The sequence below is a fragment of the Morone saxatilis genome, unplaced genomic scaffold (assembly GCF_004916995.1).
Source record: "Morone saxatilis isolate NCDOM2014 unplaced genomic scaffold, NCSU_SB_2.0 Contig19, whole genome shotgun sequence".
NCBI lineage: Eukaryota > Metazoa > Chordata > Actinopteri > Moronidae > Morone > Morone saxatilis.
In genome coordinates, this window is record NW_023339751.1 from 16043530 (window position 1) to 16065905 (window position 22376).

The 22376-nt window shown below is 38.1% G+C and overlaps 1 protein-coding gene across 1 annotated transcript in view; it reads left to right on the top strand.

Annotated features, from left to right (window-relative positions):
* arid5b (AT-rich interaction domain 5B) overlaps window positions 1-22376 on the top strand; it is a 71952-nt gene that overhangs the window by 17776 nt on the left and 31800 nt on the right. The window contains exon 4 of the mRNA XM_035663171.1: window positions 14504-14734. Coding sequence (XP_035519064.1) covers window positions 14504-14734 — 231 coding nt within the window. The remainder of the gene's footprint in view (window positions 1-14503; window positions 14735-22376) is intronic.

The following is a 22376-nucleotide window of genomic DNA, read 5'->3' on the forward strand; positions in this document are numbered from 1 at the left end:
AATTGTGAAACTTTAGGTACAGTACATTTTACTAATAATACTTAATACACACTTTTATTTAAGTGACACTTCCAAAGATCCAGTTCTGTCTCTTAGCACTTGAATCGCGGCTCGCTTTTTTCACGCTTTGTGATTACATGATTTAATAAGGCTGAACTGTGCATGTTGATAATAAAAACAGTATGTGATTTTGTGTGAACAAATGGTCCTTCACATTAAATACCCATTTAATTCTACCTTAGCATTACAGTGTTGGAAAAACACTTTCAGTCAAACCTGTGTCAAGGTAAAAATAGCTTTCGCTGCTGATTGCAGATCAGCTTCTCAACATCCACTTAATATCTGTCATAATTTGTAAGGCAGAACTGATGGAAGAGGGTCACAGAGCCAGACTGCAGGATATAAATATATATATACTGTGGTACACAGTATGGAAGATAGACTTCTAGCCTTGAAGGAATAACATAGTGTTCATTTCACAGCACAGAGGTAATGCATTTTACCCGCATTGAAAAGTAATTGCAATGGGGGCTTTGATAGATTCCAGACCTTTGGTGGGAGCAGCGTGTGTGTGTGTGTGTGTGTGTGTTTGTGTGTGTGTACTACATGCTCACACATACTTCCTTGGGTACATAACTGCTCTTAATGCTTTTATTAAGCCAGTGAAACACAAATGACGTAATTTGTATTTGTAAAACATTTCAGTGCAGATGCTGTAATATATTTTGGTTTCTTTGATATATTGACTGCCAGAGGAGTTGGAAGGAGCGCCTTGGCTGCAAACAATAGATCATTGATGCCTCTCTGTCCTCTTTCTCAACCTGTCAGTCCATTTCCTTGTTATGTACTGGCCTGAGGAGCACTTGGCAAAATGAGAGGCATTCAGCCAGTCTTGTTTTTCTCCCTGATTTTCCCCTCAGTCATAACTTAGGGAAAGCTGTTTCATTCGACGTGTCAGAGGATAATATCTAAAGTTAACAGTATCACAGAATCACTATGTTCCAATGTAGTGGGTGCAGCTTTAATTTATTGAACGTGAGAAAGAACAGCTGGGTAGATGGTGGGATAAACTAACCAGATATTTCAGTAATCGGCTTTCATGAGGAGCAAACTGACTCCAGGAGCATTTATGATCATTTATCGCCTTTGTCTTATGACACACACACACACACACACACAGTCATCACCATGATTCATGTCGTTCTTCTCCCTGTGTTATTATACTGTATACAAAATACATAACAGTCTGTGGACGGCTTTCACAAAATAAACGAAAAGTAGCACATAAACAGAAATATCTCCCTGTCATTTTCAAGTCATATTGGACTTGTTTCATTGCGTGTGGCTGTAAAAAAGCAGCAATATTAGAGACAGAAATAAAACGCGTTTTTTGGCATGAGTGACCAGTGAACATAAACTTGTTATCAGAGCTAGTAGATATTCTCCATTGAAGTTCTTATCTTTACTGTGCAATGTGAGACAAGCAGCTACAAACACTGTATGTGCTGCATTACAGTGATTACAGCTCTGTTGGTAAAGCAGAGGTTTGCCACATCACAGGTCGTGTTCTGTAATCTGGAATGAATGAGTTTAAAGCCAAACTCGTAGCAGTTTATCAGAAATTACCTGCTTGTTTATTCAGATACTGTGTTTGTCACATGAATAACATAGCAGTCTTGTGAAAACAGTTTGTGCAGGACCGCGCTGGGGAGCTTCAAACGGAGGTCATTAGGGCTTGTGGAGAGAAAACAATTGTTGGTGGTTGTTGTTTTCTTTTTTGTGGTGCTTTTAGAATGTGTAATCACAACTAATTGCGCACCAAAATATGCAAGAGAAAATCCTACAGTTCACATTTCTGGGATTTGCTTTGGTATCTTCAATACGCTTGATACCAATGACAGCACATAAACAAGAAATCTGAACAGATGGCACTGGTTTTTAATGACATATTGCTATCTGTAAAGTCTCCCTCTAAGCCACAGACTAAAACGTCTCCCCTTGGGGAGTGCACCGCTCTAGTTGTTATCATCGACTGCTAATGTCACTCTTTTCTTTGCCACATTGTCAAGTCCTCCAGCTAAATAAATGCAATGTAAATTGAGTATTGTGCTGGATGTAATTATTGAAAAGGGTTCCAGTTGGCTTATTTCAATGGGCTGTTTATTTAAAGCCTTCCTCCTCCGTACAGATCTGATGATAGAGAGAAAGAGAGAGAGAGGGAGAAAGAGAGGTTCTTATATAATGACAGGAATTCACAATGGAGCCATGTTGAATGACACCCCCCCAAACATCTCTAACAAACCCCCACCTCTCTTCTCTTTCTCATTACAGTTTTACCATTGGGAAACATGCCTGTCCCAAATAGCCTCTAGTATTATTCCTTTTTTCCCCTCCTTTTCTTTTTTTTGCTTCGTTCTTGTACTGAAAACATATTAAATCATGTTTCCTTTTACACAGTATACGCCCAGAGAAATAAGTCTAACTTGATAATGAGGGGCCGTTCTTTGAGGAAATACACACCGCAACTTTGATCTAGAATGGCATGTAATTCCTGGCCTGACCCAATTCCCAATCTCCTGATAAGATGTTTTTTTTTTTCTCCCCCTCTCCCTCCATTGCTCTAACCTTCCCACAGAAATCGCTCAAATGGGAACTTGCTGTCCCATTAAAGATACATTTAAAGCCAAACATGTCATCCATTTCATTCTGCAGGAGGAGGATATGTGAGGTTGGAGATGCTGTCTACTACAGCTGAGCAGAGGAAACTCTCTATGTATCCCTCTTTCTCTCTGTCGGTGACAACCTCTGAGATCTCTGATCACAGCTGCTCAATTGAGTTTGTGTCGGACAGAGCTGCGTGACAAATGAGAGTGGCCGTCATAGTAGATAGAGTATCATCACCTGGGTGTAAAAGCTTTTAGGCTTGTTTGAGGAGAGGCAAAGAGACACGGAGAGGGGTTTCACTTGTTTGTGTAGTCAAAAGGCAGCTGTAATTCTGCAACCAAAGATAGTTGATTAAATTTGCTCTCTGTGGTATTTGCACATTTTGGGTTCTTGCAGAGCAGCTTGTTTTTAGTCTCTGAATTGACTGCGCCATAAGTGGATTGACCCCCAAAACCCAGCAGTAGTCTTTCATTAGTCAGGATGCAGCCGGGGACCAGACAGTGAACAGTGTTTAGGGCCAATCCATCACTACACAAAAGGGGATCAACATGGCACAAACTTGTCTTCCTCATCTTAAGCGACAACGTGTCCTCTAACCTCGTAGTAATCATGGTTTCAACTTTTTTTCCTTATGACTCTCATAATTCTGAGGGGCCGCAGCGACGTATAATTTCATCTCTGGCACAAAAGGGGCCCTTTGGAGCTCTCTGATAGCTCATTTGTTATGAGGCCCCCGTTGTTTTTTGATAGTCAAAAGAACCAATTTGGGTTTTTGACAAGGAGCCCCTCTGAATAATTCCTTCATGTATTACAGGACCTATTAAATGCAAACTTTTCAATCTGGCAATCAATAAGGCAGGCAGCTTTCTCTGGCCCCGTGCCAGACACATTAGGGCTGCGAGCGATGGTTGCTAGGGAGCTGAGCCTGCTCAGGGGAAAGAATGTTTAATGTAATAGAATCACATAAATCAACTGGAGGAAAGTGCTTGTGTTGTTTCTTCTCTTCTCTTCTCTCTCTCTCTTTCTGTTTAACTGAAAACATTTAATATGGGTGTGTGTTTTTGAAAATGTGGTACAGCCACCCCCCTTCTGTCAACCACAAGAACATCTGGGATGGAATTAAGCTGAGGGAAGTTGAATTTTCTTTATGTGTATATACAGTTCTTATGAGAGTTATTACGAGTGTGCGTGTGTGCACACGCTTGTTTTTGTATGCATAACTGTGTGTCCTCAATCCTTGTGCACACTTGAATAAATTGAGGTGAAAATTATATAAATGTTTCTCCTTTTTTTTCTTTGTCACAGGCCACTGCCCCACCCTGCTGAATGAATGAGGCACTTTAGTGCTTTACTATAATTAAGAACAGGAGCCAGCATGCATGGAGGGCTCTCTTTCTCTCTCTTTCTATGTATTTCTCTCTCTGTGTTACTCTCTCTCTCTCTCAGCCCTCTGTACAGTTTCAATAGAACATTTCCTCTGGGTGTTAGTGCCCTTTTGTGGGAATATGATTATCTTAGAAGAATTAGCGCACAGACATGGCCTGTGAATGTAAAAGCCAGATATCTCTTAAAGTCATACTCCACCCATTGTACCTGATAAGTCAGAATCTTTTAAATATCAGCTTTGGCAGATGTGATCAGATTGAATTCATGATGGGTACAATTGATTTACTTCTCAAATACTACTTCTCAAACCAGTCCTGCAGCTTAAACAGGCTCTCCGCTTTCAATTTGTAAGCTCAGTGTGTTCCAAAAAGTTATATTTTTACCAAAACACACACAAATACACTGCTGGTGTCCCATTCTTCTGACGCATCTGCCTCCGGCTTGTTTTTTGGTTGGAAATCCTACTGTCGTTTACTTGCTCCTGGGTTTTTCAATTTAACAGTTACTTTCTCAATAAACAAAACACCAAAGTCAAAACAGTTGTTGGCTAAACTTGAATGTTGTTGAAAGTATGAATGTTTGGATCACTGAGTATAAAATGGACAGTAGAGAAATGGATTATGGTGCTGAGAAGTTTCTATGGACTCTTGATACTTTATTTCAACCCAGAGAACCTATTACTGGAATCTATTATAACCATCTTGGGTTTGTGTTGTTATTTAACAAAATACTGTTTAAATGAATGATTTCAACCAAATTGAAATTAAGACTAATTTTTCTGGCAACGAAGTGAATGTATTTCCAGTATTCACTCTTTTTAGCTCTGTTTTGGGTCTCCACCAAATCCCTAGAAACGTATTTGGCTCTTAAGCTGCTAAAAACTCCACTATGTTCAACTAATGTCTCTAACTGTGTCTGTCTGCTATTTGGTGCTGAGCAGTGCTGTACACTATACAGTGGGTTTTAAGGGCGTTTTAGTTGAGAACAATGAAATTGAACCAAGACAGTTGTGGACTAATAAGCAGAAAGATACTGAAACCTTCCATAAAGCTGAGGTGAAATGCAGAGTCAGTTGATATTTAATTAGTCACATTACACACAGTCGTTTCATCCATTGTTAATATACTGTAAAAATACTGAGTGCAGCTAGATCCTCAATTGGATCATTTTATATGTGACTTTGCATACATTTGCCATATCATGATATATCAATAAAGGAAAAGAGCCTCTTAAAAAGATAACTTTATTGATCCTCGGGGGAAATTCACAAACATAATAATATCAAGATATTGATTTCTGCCTTATTGCATAGCTCTCAGAAGATATATTTTAGGTGAAGTATCCCTTTAAAGGGCTGAATGTGTGTTGTGTACATAGTGTGTGAAAGCCCAGATTGCGGCTGATATGATCAGCAGGGGAAAGGCGAGTCAGTGTCTGTGACTGATGTGATGTTGATGACGGACGGCCACTGAGTCATTTGCAAACTCAATATGTTATTCAATGCAAATCCATTAAATAAATGTGAAATATTACTCCAATTCTGCTCCCTTTGAACAAAATAAGCTGAATGTTAGTGACACACTGGGTGATGGCTGGGCTTTGTTTTACTCCAATACAATGATTTATTGATGCCGCAGCCTTCCGCGTGATTAATGTGATTTTGTTTACAGTACAGACTATCTTGTAATTAGCTAAATGTTCTAGCACATTCGGTTTTATCCATGATTTTGTAGTCATTCACAGATTGGACACACGATGAATCATGCAAATTAATTTATTCCATTGTTTCATGTAATTCTCTCTTCGTAAGAAACGCAAGGTTGCCGCTAGTGAAAATGTGACGCCTCTCCCACTCACGAATCATTTCCATTTGGTGTCATTGACAGATGCTGCTCCCTCTTTATTTGGTCAGGTTTCAATAACATGAAACCAATAGCCAGATCGGGCGCCTGCTGCTGCTTATATGGCCCCCTCTCAGTGTCATGTCCCCTCAGTGAGAAGTGAGAGAGAGAGAAAGAGAGAGAGAGAGAGAGAGAGAGAGAGAGGCGCGGATGAATCAGAGATGTGTTATATATTATGAGAAGGGGCTAAATGGAAACAGGGCAACCTCTGAGATCAATACAGAGCACAGAGCCTGCAGGATGGAGTGAGAATACCAAACAGAGAAGAGAGAAAATCAGAGATCTTTGTCCCTCTTTTATTCTCTTCCCTCCCTCTTTTCTTCACCAAAGTATTACTTCCTACCTTAAAAAAAAAATAATCTTGTTTTGGTGTTAAAAAAAGCAAAAAAGAAACATTAAATATGAAAGTGACATTATTGGCTCTGGGTTACATGCCTTGCCATTTCTCGCCAACCCCACAAAAGCAGCAGGGGGATCCAGTAAATTCCTTGGCCGAGCAGATAATGTGGAAATGTTGACAACAGCAAATTTGAGCCGAGTGAGTGATTTAAGAAATACAGCGGGTGACAGAGAGCATGAGAGTAATGGTTTTCAGCTTTTTTCTGCTCATCTGTGACAAGAGAAATGAGCACACTTGCCCGAAAGATCTTGTCAGCGCTTGTGGGCAGTTTGAATATTTTTAAGCTTGGTTGAATGTAAATGACACAGTTTACATGAGTCACATTTGGGTTTTAATTAGCGCAGATCTGCTTTTAACTGTCAGCAGCCCTCATATTACGGCTAGTTTTATTCTCAACTCCCAAAGCCGCTATAGAAATTCTCCAATAAAAAGCTCTCAGAGATGCAGCAGTAGATCACCCTTTTTATTTTTGTGGTTTGAAATTCAATGATATCAATGATGTTTCATCTAACATTGCAATAGCTATTCATCCAGCGGAGCAGCTGCTTCAACCACTGCTAATGAGTTTCATGTTGTATGCTGCATTTCAGAGATTTTGATTACGACAAGTAATTTATCATGCTTGTTGTGGAAGAGAGGCAGAATTTTTTTACTTTGGTGTAATTACACAAAATATTCTTTAATTCTTTCTGGTATAATGCAGTGTCAGAGCTTGTTCCCGTCATATTTATTTCTACTCCTGTTTCTCATAGTGTGTGGCTGCATTACACTACAGTCTCCTCTCTTCCCTTTCTACTAAGCGTTTTTCCTCAAAAGAAGAGCTGGCTCACTGGGATATTTCCCCACAAATATCAAATCCATCTTGTGTTGTTAAATATAATTTTGTCATATTTATGAACCAGATATTGTGCACGTATATTACAGCATGCTGCTTTTACTATGTTGGAATAGAGTGAGATCTGTATTTTACTCTGCAGTGTCTCATGACAGCTACTAATGACTTTACCAGTCTGCTGTAGACTGCAGTAGTGTCGCTTACAGTGTACAGTGATACACTAATGCAGTATCTGTGTTTTTAAAAGGACTATATTGTTACTTTTACATGTGTTAGTACATTGACTATGAATCCCATGTACTTGACATAACATACATTTTCCCAACCATGCTACACCAACAGGTTTTTAGATGTCTCCTCTTTCATTCATTGTTGCAACTAATGATCTAATGATTTATTCTGCTGATTATTTTTTATGATTAATTGAACAATCGTTTATAACTCACTCATTACTATAACTAATTTTGCCTTCAAAGAAATTCAAAGATATTTATAGTTAAGGTATTCCATTACGAAAAACATGAAACCAATAGCCATTGAAACAGGTGTTTATATATGGATTGTTTTTGCTCAGTAAGTCACGTAATCAATTATTCATCAAATTTGTTGACAGTAGAGTTTCGACCTATTGACTAGTTGTAGCAGTAGTTTCATTTTATGATGGCACAGCAAAAAGACTTAAAACCTGCTATGATTTGTCTAATTTGAAATGCAATGATGTGTTCAGGGGAAATTTAGTGTCCAAGAAGTCAAAGAGTCAGCTGAATTTAACACATTTTGAAAGGGAGACAGGAAGCAGACACAGATGTTGCAAAAGGATGATATTTCATCATCTGTTGTATTAAAACGTTGCTGTTTGGCACATGACTCTCAAATGTCCTTGTTTCTGTAAACATATCATCAAAGACTGGGTTTCAGTTATTAGCAAGTTTGAAGTCTGTGCAAGTTGATTTTCATGCTGTTGTGAATAACAAACAATGGCTGCATGAAAGCCAGTAAATCAATACAATCTAATCTTACTGTATGGTCCTTTAAGAAATACTGCACTAAAGGAAGCCTTTGACTTTTTTTCTGATGTACAGTTGTTTTATTCCACATCTTCAAATCAATAAGTGTAAAAACAAAAGCTTTGCACTTTAAATACACTGTTAGCGCTTTGCTCCCAATCTCTGCTTGTAAAGGTTTTGATTAAAAGAGGTGCTAGAGAACAATATTGCAGAGTGACAGATGTTCATAAAATCAACACATAGCTTTCTTCTCTTTCAGTTCCCATTCATATATGTGGCATCTGTCTTATCCCACTTATCTCATGATTCATAACAAAGTACAATCCTACAAACCACACCAGTAGCATACTGTTACTACTGTGCATCTTCTTTAATCCTGCCTTTGGTCAAAACAATAGCTAAAATGAAAGAAAGTGTTGCAGTGTAAAACGTCTATGTAACTGATGTCATTTATAAGGTATTCCAGGCCACAAATGAGTTTAGCAGACCGTCTATTTTATATAATTGTCTTCCTGACTCAGGGGGTGGATGGCTCAAACCTTATGTTGAAACATACATTTTAATCATTGGTCCTGACTCCGCTGCACAAGCAGTAATTTCTGGATTTTTGCTGTACTCATGAAATGCCTGTGTCTGAAAATGTAAAACTTTGATTCCTGTTTGCATTTCCAATTTGCATATTACAAAACTGGTTTAGTCGTGCTTCTTTAATCTCGGGAATGTTAGTAAGATCAGCCCCGTGCTGTCATCTACAGACACAGTGAAACTCATCCATGCCTTTGTCAGATCCTGGTTACATTATTGTAATGCACTTTTTACTTGAGTAAGTCAGTCATCCTTAAAGTGTCTACAGCGAGAACAAAGTGATGCTGTCAGTCTTCTAAATAAGACTAAGACGTATGCTAATATCACCCCTGCTTATACTTGTTTAAACTAACCATTTGTACATTTTTGAAAATCACTTTAATCACTTTTTAGGCCTTGTATGGCAGAGCGCCAGTATTTTGTTATAGGCATCTTCAATTGCTAGCACTGCTACTACTACTGCTTTTACTCAACAACAATAATAATAACACTTATAAGTAGAAGCAGTAAAAACAAGCCGTTACAGAACTGATCAAGGTCTTTTAGCTGGCTGCCTGACTAAACGCAATCAAAAGGAGAACAAGCATTTCTATTTATGGTTCCCAAACCGTGCACCAGTTTACTAAACAGTATAATGTCAGAAACCTGTCAGTGCTTTTAAATCACCTTTTGAAAGCTCACCTGCATAGAATAGATAGTTAATCTTAATCTTAATCTGTTTGGTATTGTATCTATTCAGATTTTCTTTTTTTTTGCTCAGTTCTCTGTAAACTATTGTTTTGGGAATTAAAGACAATACAAGTTAAATAAATACAATAATTAAAGGGGCACTCACAAGAGACAGATTAAAAAAAGATTGGTCAAATCCAAGCAGCTGAAGCTGAAAAAACACCCGATACTACAATTCCCACAATGCAACCTGATAGCGTCTTTCATTAGGGCTCTCTTGGCTCGTAAACTGCCATTTATACTCCATGCCCCACAGTTTGTAACACATGTTTGCTGTTATAGATTTGTGGTGTGTAATCCCGAGCTGAGATAACCCTGATGATGTCACAGTGATGTCATAAGGGTTATTTTTTTCAGACTTTGGAAAGCTCTTCCAGAGCAGAGGAGAAATTATATAACTCTTTTCACTGGCTGAGTAGTACTCCATTAGCTGATGTGTAGAATTAGTGCCTCTTTAAGTCTAATACATTTGTACAGAGCAACAAATGTATAGTACTCAATATTGTCTTTAACTATTATGTTTGTGTGTATTGTATTCTATTAGAGTTTATTGAGTGCTGCAGTGACTGAGTGGTTATATCGTCAGCTGTCCTGTAACACAGTTATTATGACCCTGACACTATTGTAGTTTATGAGGTCAGGAGCTTTACAACGTGTTCTGAAAATAATCTCCCACACCACAGCTGTTTGATCAACACGCTATACTAGCACCACAAGAGGACTGACAGACAGGAGAGAAAATAGAAAAGAGATCCAGAGAGGGAGAAACAAATTGCATAATGTTCTCACATAATGTCTTCCAGCTCTCTAGTGATGCAGCCATAGCCCCAACCAATTAGAAAGCTTACACAAAGATAAGGACGTCCTTTATTTTGAAAGGTCGGGCTGTAAGAACAAAGGGAATTTTAAAGTGTACGTACACTCAATGTACATTACACGCACCAACACACACACACACACATACACACACACACACACACCGACATGCATACTTTACAACGCCTTTGTATAGTTATTAATGCCTTGCGGCTCTCTCTCCAAATTGAATCTAATCAAGTGAAATGCTGTGAGGGTCCTCGGGAGAAAGAGCAGGTCTGACGGTGACCGCTTACAATAAAATCTCTGACATTTGGAAACAAAGCCCGTTCTACCTCTGAGCTGTAATTGCGTACGACAACTGCTGCAATCTTTGACGAATGCGTGTGTCTACAGAGTGATATGCATGTGCATGTATGCAGGAGTATGTGTTTATACATCTGGGAGCTTTGAGGCGATTACCTCTGCATAGGCCGTCTGTGCGTGTATATGTGCGTGCACGTTATTGTGTGTGCGCTGGTTGAATGGTTTTAATGGTTTTAATTATTTCTTTTGAAGTGGTCTTCATATTGGAGTACAGTGGAACTAATTACTCGGATTGTCGGGAATGCAGCTGCTGTAAATATGTTATGAATAGTGTCCTTCCTGTCCTGTTTCTGCTGCACATTTCAATGGCGCTATCATCCTCCAGCCTGATAAAATAACACCAAAAACGGGGGGAAATGCATTTTTAAATAGACCTGCTAAAACTGCTTTTTTTTTTCTTGAGCAAGGTGAACAGCTCGCTAGTTAACCACCCCTGAAATATTAACTTACCAGCAGAAATTCCCATGAATGTCATGTCCAAGGGCTTTGTAAAAGCAGACAGGACAGTGAATAATTCATGTAAAAATCGTGTTTCAAACTGCCTGACTCTGCTTCATCAACTGTTGAACCGTGTAGTCGGCTTTGTAAGCTAGAAAAATATTAGCACTCTACTTTCAAACAACTCTCTACTAAGAATAAGTGAGTCTACAAAATGTGACATTGACTGAAGCTTTAAGGAACAATGCATGCATAAATTGTCTTTGTATTATAATTTGGCCAATTTTGAGTCGTTGTGCAGTACTCTGCTATGTTGTACCTCTGCAGAGGTCATGTGCCATTTTATTATCATATCATCACCATAGTAGAAAATGAAAAACAACAGATTCTCAGGTAATACCCATGGGAGCTGTGCAGAGACACCATATTTTATCATATTCTATTTTGTCAGATTAATTATTAATTTATTTATTATATTAAAGCTGAAACAGTTTATCAATTAAATCCATAAATCAATTCACTAAAACTGAATCGGCAGCTAGTTTCTAATGAAATGCCAAACATTCAGTGGTTTCCGCTTCTCGTATCTTTTCTTATGATATTATGATATTAAAATGAATACTTGTGGGTTTTGGATGGTTGCTCAAACAAAACAAGACACTTAAATATGTCTACTTAAGCTTTAGGATAATTGTTTGACTATTTTCTGTTTTATGGACTAAACAATGAATCTATTGAGAAATTATTGACAGACTTGATCATGTAATCTCTTTGTGTATGATGTTATATGCCATGTCAAGTCAGTTTGAGATAATTTCCGTTTAGTGTTTATGGTACGATTTAGGCCTGTTTTATTGCAAGACTGTTAAACATTACAGGCAGACAAAACTTATCTGCTGAACATTTCCTGCAACGTAATCCAAGTGGAAACACTGGATACAGAATCTTCTTTAACAATTGGGAAATTTCTCTTTTACACCTTCATAAATAAAGTATTTATTTCTTAAAGTACCTTCTTTAAGCTAGGGTCCATCTCCTGTTGTATAAAAACTAAAATGTAGCATGTAATTAGTTATAGATTAGTATGTTTCTATTATGTGGGTGGCAGGAGATTTACAGTTAAAATTAAGCGGGACGGCATAAAAAGTGTAATTTCATCACCATCAGTAACCTGTAGCCTTAACAGCTAATCTCTATTATTTGTATAACATGCAAAAAAGTAAAGAGACTCCATATAGTACAAGTACTGTATAGTCTCTGCTGGTTCAGTTTGTGTGTTAGAGGCTTCAGTTGTACGCAGCGGAAATTATTATTAACACATATTGTTAATAAATACAATTAACAGTGGCTATACCTAAGTGACCTTAATATATTTTAATTCTGTTCTCTAATTTCTGATGCCACCATATTGTAAAAGCTTTTTATATAGTGACTCATGATATTTCTCTTTGTATGACTTTACCTTTATACTTTTTAAATAGCTTTTAACTATTAGCCAGAGATAGCAGTCTGTCAGCCAGACCACCACTTTGGCCCAGACTGAAATATCTCAGCTGCTATTTGATGGCCTGTCAGACATTATGACCAGATACCTGCTAAAGTAACGACACTCCCATCAGCCTCAGCTGTACTTTGTGTTTAGTTATAATTAGCAAATGTTAGCATGCTAACATTACAACTAAGTTGGTGAATATAATAAGCATATACTGTAGATCTTATCAATCAATCAATCATATTGTTGGTCATATACTATAGCATACACTACTATCTATCTATCTTCTATCTCTACTAAGATTATATTTAGCTATTTTTATTTTTTAAGTATATACCAATATATACGTTACTATTTTTTATTTCTAGATACATTAGATTGTTAGATATTGTGATATAATTATTATTCAATAATCAATAATAATCAATAAAGTATTTCTGATTCTGAAACATGATTCCTGCTAAGCATGTCATTGTGAGTATGTTAGCAGGCTGGAGCACTGCACCACTGTACCTAAGTAGATAACTGTTAAGTGTTGTTCTTACACGGTATAATATTAACAGTTTGATTTGTCTATCAGCATATCTTCCTGGCTTTTATGGCAGTTTATTGTGTCAGCTCAGTCTGTAGTTCCTGTACGGAGGATCTCCAAATAACGGACGAGGTTTCTTTGCCAGTTAGTTGTCGCAAGTGATGATGACTTTCCATACTGTCCGTGGAATATTAATTACACACCCACATCAGAAACAATACACTCAATGTGTTGGTAAAGTCTGGCCGTAATGGGAAGTTTCACTGCTATGTGAGTGAGCTTTGTTATCAACCAACTGTGCCAGATTACAACTATAAAACAAGAGGCCGTTTATCTTAAAGCAAGATCACAAACTGTGACATGCACCAACACAGTTTGTTTTCAATTGTGCTTGTTTTTCTCATAAGCAGGTATAAATAGATTCATACATTTAGATGTTTGTTGGGTAACAAGGTCAGCGGTCAGGAAGACATTTTGCTAGGCCGCAAACACAGAGAGCCATTCACACTTACCTTGTCTAAATTGCTCCAAAGATTTTCCATCTTGAGCTTGCTTGTTAAAAGACCTTGTCAGTCAAAGTAGCGAGTATCTAGAGTTATTATTGACATTCCTCTTGTCACCTTAACAGCGATGCATGTCATGCATTTCAAACATGCAGTCCAACAACATGACATGTTCATAGAGTACACATAATACGTGTTGTGTCAGTTTGGTGAAATGTATTATTACTACAAGAATGTGGTGTGAAACTTTAATGAAAACTATTTAAAAGTCATAAGGAAACATGCTCTAATGTTGCTTCCTGGATGTGATGCATTTCCTGAAACACACAGTGGGTGTGAGAGACAGACCTGTTCAGGGTGTTTCTAGGCTCTGGACAAATTAGCATACAGCAAAGGTGAACTGTTTTCAAGGAATTCTTGAAAATGTATGAAAATAAAGGAATTTTTGTCATGATTTCTCATTCATTTTTTAATGATTTATTTACCTTGAGATTTATCTGGTATTCAACAAACCTAAATTCTATCACCTCATCACAGAGAATCTTGCAATTTAAGGTCAATAGTCAGGAGTAAAAGAATCATATTCACAGCACACTGGCAGGAGATGTGCCACAATATAATAGTAGGGAAAGAATAATCTATGAGGGAGTATGAAGGAGTAAAACTTGCAGAGAAATGGAAGAGTGAATGTGTCCTGTAAAATTAAGTGCTGCCATTCTTACAGGTGCACTTGAAAAACAAAACGTTCTCTATTTCCCTACAAATCTCTCTCTATTGAATGTCAAATTTAACTATGCACAATCTTGGTGTGCCTTTTAACTCTGTGTCTGTATTTTGTGTGTTTTTCAGGCCAGGAGGAGGACGGGCGGAAGGTTTTGGTCCTCAGTTACCCCCAGTATTGCCGCTACCGCTCGGTTTTGGCAAGGCTCAGAGAGCAGCCGTCCTCTCTGCTCATAGACCACACAGTGCTGGCACTGGGCGGCATCGCTGCATTGGGCGGGAGCACAAGGATCCTGTACTGCCGAGACACCTTTGAACACCCCGCCCTGCTGCAGAACGAGAGCATCTGTGACGAGTTTGGTGAGTGTGGCAGCTGGCGATTTGATTGTAGCCTTTAGATAAGTTATCATATTAGCTCATCTGAAATGCCAACAGCCATTACAGTGGCAGTTTATGGCATTTGGAGTGTTGCACATTGCCCCATGAAACATCAAACTCCTCATGTTCTGAGCTATGAATGTAATCATGCACTTAAAACTACTTCTCACAGTACGGTTCATCTCAAACTTTCAATTATGTCATTTTGGTTACCCTGACCATTTGTTCAAGTTTGCTTTTAGTGGAAAATGGACAGTGTTTGCACTTTTGGGCCAAGCAATTTAGTTCCATTGTGTGAAATCCCAGTAAATGTGCTTGAGTCCATTTAAAATTTTAATTTGTGTAATGAAGACCATTAAAGGGCAAATAAAAGGGAGCTACTGTATCATTTGGGTTGCAAAGCCAAATACAGTTGCTGTCCTGTGAAAAACACGTATCTCCAAAACAACAGCATTTCCTGAGCTGAGATAAACTGTCCTGTTTATGGCTTTCTGACAAAGCGTTTATTCAGATAATCCAGTGAGTTGTAAAAGGGCAAGTGCACTGAGGGATGTCACTTGAGTTTGAGAGTGAAAAAAAAAATCTGTTTGTGTGGATTTAGAAAGAAATGAGATTATCAGACCTCAGTAGCCCGCTCCTCATGTCTGCTACAGCCTAGGGGCTCAAAGTTACATTAGCTGCTATTAGCATAACTCAGTAACTAACACCAAATCTCTGACTGAACTGTTGGAGAAAAAAATATTTAAAATATGTAAGCGGCACGTTTTGACGAAGAAGAAGAATGTGTGGAATAAAATTGATGATATCTCGGGTGCAGAGAAGAGAAAAGAGAGAAAATTCCCATATTTGTTGTTTATTACTCATTATGAGGAAGTCAATGCTACATTTTCCATAGCTGTAATTTGTATTTGTGTGGAGGGCATTAGTTTGTGTGCTGTGGTCTCATTTCACTCATCATCCCTTTGTTATAATTCTTTTATTTGTCCTTTTTGACCTTCCATTGCCCAAATAATTAAAATCCATCTAAACTGACCAAACTATTGATCAATTAATGTAGCTTAATTAACTACGACTAAAAGACAAAGATTAAAATTCAGTTCAATTGACCGTCATTTGCTTTGATTGATTGATGATTTTCATTTAGTCTCAGTTCGTTAGTCCCCAGATGGGTCTTTCTGTTTACGAACACAAGTGACCACCATTCAAACACCCTCACCAGTCACACCTATGAAAAGCATTCTGTGGTTCCAGTGAGGAATTTTGAAGTGCTGGAACATGTCTATTTGCCATTCACTGTGCTTTCCCTGCCGCTCATGAATCCACACATTTTATTAACCCCGAGCTGGGCTAAAACAAAGGAATAATGTGATTCATCTCTCTTTATATTTCCTCTGCTCGGGTAGCACAGCGGAGCTCAGCGGGCTCTTGTGCAGCATCAATTTGACATTCACAGTAACGGCTCCTCTGGTCAAAAGTCATTGTTTTTCTTTTCCTGTAAATTTGCCAGTAGGTAATTGCATTTTAAGAGAGCAGCAGAGGTGAGACCAGAAGGGAAAACGGTTTTAGGCATAGGAAAATAAGTTATGAATAGTAACGCTAACATCCTGTGGCTGCTGTTGCTCATTCACTTGGCTCAATAATGCCATTCCTCTGTGAGCCACATTTAAGCTAAAGGTTTATTTTCAGAGCCTAAGGGAGTTCTACTTTTTTTTTGACTAAGGCAACCAGATTTCTAATGTTATTCACATGAAGGTTTACTAGGTTTGAAGCAGGCTTTTATTTCTGCTTGAATTGCTGCTAGGAGACTTGTTTGTGATTTGTTTCAAAACAGCAGAGCCAAGTAATTTTCATCACTCTGCCAAGTGAACTAAGGCCTCAAGGGCGTCTTACTTATAGGCACAAACACACACATGAATGTTTGCACATATGCACTTAGAAACATACACAAAAGCTGAGTAAAGTCCTCCTGCCATTTACAGGCTCCATATCAAAAAGCAGCTATAAACGCCATATTAAATCCACCTTTATTAGGATAAATACCAGCACTGTGGACACATAAGAAGTAATATTGTGCAGATGTGAAATATTAAAAAGTTAAAAATTGATCTGGGGAACAATTTCAGGACTTTCTTCTGTGCTTCTCTCAATGCTAATTCTGACCTTTTGGATTCAGCCAAATCTGCTGTGGCAGCTCTAATAGCCGTCCGTCTTGTCTAGGCTAATTCATGAAAGTGTGTCAGGCTACCTCAGGGGGTAGAGAAGAAAAGAGGCCTCGGGAAAAGGAAAAAAAAAGTACTGTTGTATTATTGCAGATTTTCAGCAATCCTGTTGGTACAGTATTGTGTGAAATGTAGCCATCAGATGAAAGCCTGGTGGTGAAATACAGTCTATTCTTGGTTGCCTGGTTATGGTTTTCAACACAGCACTACAGTAGGTGTATGCACAGCGTAATCACAGACGTATTCATTATATAATCAACAGCATATGTTTTTTTTTATTTGAGCATGTCCACTGTACTCTCATTCTCATTTATCTGTATTTTGGAGGTGAGTAATGAACCATCAGCATGCTCAGGCGGCTCCTGTGTACATAATGACTCTGATATCTTCTGTATTTGCTCTGGCTTTACTCGGTGATGTAAGGTTGTTCCTGGTACGACAATGACAGTTGTCGGAGACTGCACTTTTTCTAACTTGATCTATATTCATGTTTTTTTCATCCACGTCACCACCATGCTTTTGAACCAGCTTGAGCAAAACTGCGGTTGCGTCAGTTACCAGATCTTTAGTCCTGTGATCCATATTTATGTTCAGCAGCGCCTGTCACCCCTGCAGCTGCTTTCCTCACGGGGAATGACACAGTTTTTGTTTATAATTATCATGCATTCTCTGCCAGCGTGGATTGATTATAGCCGTGCTACTTTATGTCCCCAATTTAATTTCTTGCCAGGAGGAATGTAATATTACCATTCCACAATCACAGAAAAGAAAAACAAGCTCTTATATAAACCTTAAGTCTTACATACTGTACTGTACTATAATAATATTGCCATTATTGAGGCTCCTCTTCTGTGAGAAAAAGCCAGAAATAGATTGAGTGGGCCAAGTCTTTGCTTTGCTGAATGACAGATGACATGGTTCAAGGTTTTGTTATCAGTTTTCATGGTTCTCTTGAGTATTACTCACATTCATTTGGCATTGATACTGTATGTGCGACAAAGCAGTAACAGAAACTCGACCTAGAGATGCTGTATATGATATATTTAAACAAGATTTACATCGCAGAGCTTCGGAGCATCTTGACAGCTACTCATTTGGGCGTCTGTTAAGAAAAATATTATGACCAACATTTTTCCCGTTTTTCTCTGATTCTGAAGTTATGCTTCGAAACTGCTGACCTTCCTCTCCCCTGGCTTCCTCCACCCCTTCAGAAACCTAACACTCCTTGTGTGCACATAGCTTAAATCAACAGTATTTTGAAAGTTAGTGAGGCAGTCACGTTTGAGGCAAAGCAGTTGAGAGGAGTTGCCCCCCTCCCTCCCCCCACTCTTTTCTCATTTGTCCTATATTCCCCAGGTCTCTTTCCTTTCCTTGGCACAGAAACTATATATTTCATGCTCAGCTCAGTGTGTTTTGTTTGAAATATCTCTCACTCAGTATTGGTTTGATTTTATTAAAAATGAACATTTTCAGTGCAATCCTTTGGAATAATTTCTTTGTAATCCTCCAGGGTGGGAGGCTTATAAAAAACTATTCTTGCTTCAGTATATTAACATTGTCCAGATACACTGATTATAAACAGAATTTTACAGTCTATTTTTGTAATGTGGTGCGTGTGTGTGCTAGTTCTGTACATCTGGGGCTGAATTTGGTTGTGCCTCGTGTGTAGGTATGAGGGTGTTTCTGCATGTCTGAGTTAGTTGCTGTCTGTGTTTGACAGAAAAAAAAAGATTTCCTGTCTTTTCACTGAATCTGATACTGAAATATGTTGTACTAGAGAAGCAGATATGAGAGAAAGAAGTCTGAAAAGCATGCAAACATGCTATAAATCTTGAACCTGTACTTTGAGATAATATCTTTAAAAACATTCAGTCCTGCTAGCCTGATTGGGTTGGGTCACCAGAGGAACATACAGTATGATGTCATTGTTTCCACAACTTGAACCACTTTCTTGCTCCCTCTTTAAACATGAAATCAGATTAGATGAAATATGCATGCGCCAATATCGTCCCATGACAGCCCCGTCTGTTAATGTAATAGGCAAACTGCTTGCTAAGCTCATGTTTTCCCATCTCCTCTGCAGATTTGTGTTAACCAGCAGTCCATGAATTTTTCATTGTCCATATGTCATGGTATACAGAGGCCATAGAGGAGACATTTTGAGGAGAAAAGAGCACACAGAGTTGTAGCTGTATAGTCAGATTTCATTATAGGCTCTTTTACACAGCATATAATTAAACATGCCATGCTATATGACAAGCCTTGTCTTATTCTCTGCTCTAATATAGCTGATGTGCGCAGGCAGAATTGATGCCACAGTGCTATTTTAACTAAAAGCACTTTCTTCTACTGGCATCTGCAGTAGAAGCTGAATAAGGCACAATCTTCCTGATTATCCCTATTATGTCATCAGCAACACACCAGCTCTACACATATTGCTTTGCATTGCTGCTTATCTAATTTTAGCAAACAGCGCAGAGAGATAAATAAGCATCTGGCTATCGGCGAGAAGCTTTTTCAAGGTCTGAACCTGTTATTTGGTGCAAAGGTTTCAAAGGAGCAGTGCTGCTGATCGAGGATAATTTATGAGCAGAGAAGGAAAAAACACCCAGGTATTCTTACTTCAGTTAAAGGGCCATAACGTGACCTGACACTTCACAAAATCCTATTTTGTGTCCCCAACTTTTACAGTTTCAGTTTTATTTCCTCTCTAAAATGTCGTTAAACAGTGTCGTCTGGCTGCCCTGCTATCTAATCCAGATGAGAGAAGGAGGAGTTGATTAAAATGTTGACAACAGAGTCACATTCAATTGTTAGCGTGCACCCACAGCAATAAGCTTCAAAGCAGTAATTTCCTAACTTTTTTATTTTTGCCCTGGCTTTTACCTCTCAGGCTAGAAATTCTCAGCCCTCTGATAGGCAGAGAATGTTCCTGCATAATGATGAAAAAATACTGCAACCTCCACTCTGAGTTTTTCAGATAAAAAAAAAAGTCAGTATTTTTCTAAAAAGACGCTAGAATTGAACATCAATGAAATATTAAATATAAGGCAGTGCGAGGCAGGATATTGCAGATGTGCAGGAAATAGTGTCCGTATACTTTTAAAAAAACAACGCCCTTTCAAGCAGCCATTTTTTTCATTTACTACAGAATGAAAATCTGTTTGCAGTGACATATAGGTTATCCAGCACAGTGAATAGTTTGATCACCTTTTTTAAAGTCAGACTATCATCACATGTTATTGCAGCTGTGACTGTCTCGCAATCTCTCCCTGTTGCTGCATTTACGGATCCTCCGACATCCAAGATTTAAGAATGATCTGCCAAACAGGTTCGACCAAATTCACATTGTCCTTTTGGATGTGTGGTTTTCTTCACGGTAGAATTTTCTGTCAAGATCATGTATCATGATCATGATCATCCATAGATCATAAATGAAAAGAGGATTGTTTTGTTTGTGGCAAACTTTCAAACACTGGATGTCGGAGTGTCCTTGAACACACCACTAAAGAGTTTTCAGACTGGCTCCTGCTTGCAACTGTGATACCGCAACATGTTAGCCTTGACAAAAAATAATAAAGGTGCTAACATTTTGAAAATATTGTTGTGAAAGATCACATCAAGAACATTTCATGTCTCTGCGTGTTGATAACAAACTTAAATGCCTCAAATGTAGGAAACCAATCTAAAGATTCATGGTTAAAGTTATTGGGCTTAATCAGAGCTCCCTGAAAAGGCACAAACTGTCCTCCTAAGGAGAGTGATTAACCACTTTGGTATGATGGTTACAAAAATAATTTGACAGGTCATTATCAGGTTTTTTTTAAGCAGTTGTGTAATTTAAAACTCTGATAAACTGCAGAGCATGTTATTAATTACTTTACACTTGAGCTGACCAGGCCGGCTTGACCTCATTCATTATGGCATAGATGATTATTCCATTAAAAGAGTTGTCAAATACGGAAGAACCAGTGTTGTTGAGCATGGTTTGAATCAAGCAGGATTATATTTACATGATAAACAGACGTGGTAGGTTTGTAGCTGTTAAGGATTTCACATTGAGAGTCTTATTTTCACAAAATCCCAGATGTGAGTTATGATACAACTCCTGAATGTTCCTAATAAAAATTACAGAACAGCATGTTGCAACCTGGAGTGAACACGTCTGACTCATCAGTGTAACTGTAGATGCTGTTTACAAAGTCTGTCTCTGCCAGTGAGGCTGGTGTAGAAACAGCTCGTGAGTGCAGCCGTCTATCCGACTCTCTGTGATAAGTGTTGAGCATCTTTCACATGTCTGCAGGTGGAGACTTGTTACCGGTTTTTGTTTCTGAAAAGAGCTTGTCTAACTTAAGTGACGTCACAAATCATTGTTACACTGCTGATGCATGACAGTAGCAAAGGATTATGCTGTGTGTGATGACTGTGATGGATGTTTCTAGTTTTTTTCCAACATGATGCAGACATTTCTTGGAAAAGAGAACGCCTACCCGTAACCCTGTCACTGCTGGCAGCTGCTTTAGACATTTGTTTATAAATGTGTTGCGGTGGAGGGAAGTACTCAGATTATTTACTTAAAATACTAATAGCACACTGTAAAGATACTCTATAAGTACAATGTAAAAGTATGTAAGTATAATCAGGAAAGTATGTACTTAAAGTATTAAGTACTTATTGAGTACTGTTAATATTTGTCCAAATAACAGTCCAAACCTTTTATCAAAATAATTAAGAGGAAGAGCAGCAAATCCTCAAATCCCCAAAAATAGTTGCCGATTAATTTTCTGTCAGTCGACTAATTGATTAATCGACTTCAGCTGTACTTTTACTGTTGAAGTTGAATTGGTGACGAAACATCATATTTTATAAGCTCTTTGTATGTTTTGGAAGGTAATTTATGCACTCTAAATGTGTACTTAAGTACAGTACTTGAGTAAATGTACTTAGTTATATTCTACTACTGCAGAGGTGTTTGATTTTTTTGTTTCCTGTTGATAAAAAGTGCAAATACTACATAGAGCAGCAGAGAGCTTGTTGTGTTCTATATTTGTACATGATTGGAATAAACTCCTCAAATCCCTAAGATACAATACATTAGTGTATAAACAAGAAAAAATAAACAGAAAGATAAAAGTATCCATTGGCCTATTTTGTTATGGGAATGATGATTATTTATAATCACCCAGGCTTAATGCTGTGTAGCTTTTCAAAATGATAAAGTCCCCATGATTGGGCTCATTGGTCGACTCAATCCCATCAAGTGTAACTAGAGCGTGATCTATTAGAATACATATGTTTTATTGATGTATGGGCTTCATGTTTATCCTGGCATTCATTTATTTATAGGTCGATGCTGTGATTTTTTTTCCTCCAGTAATGAATAGGATAAGCCTTGAAGCTTATCC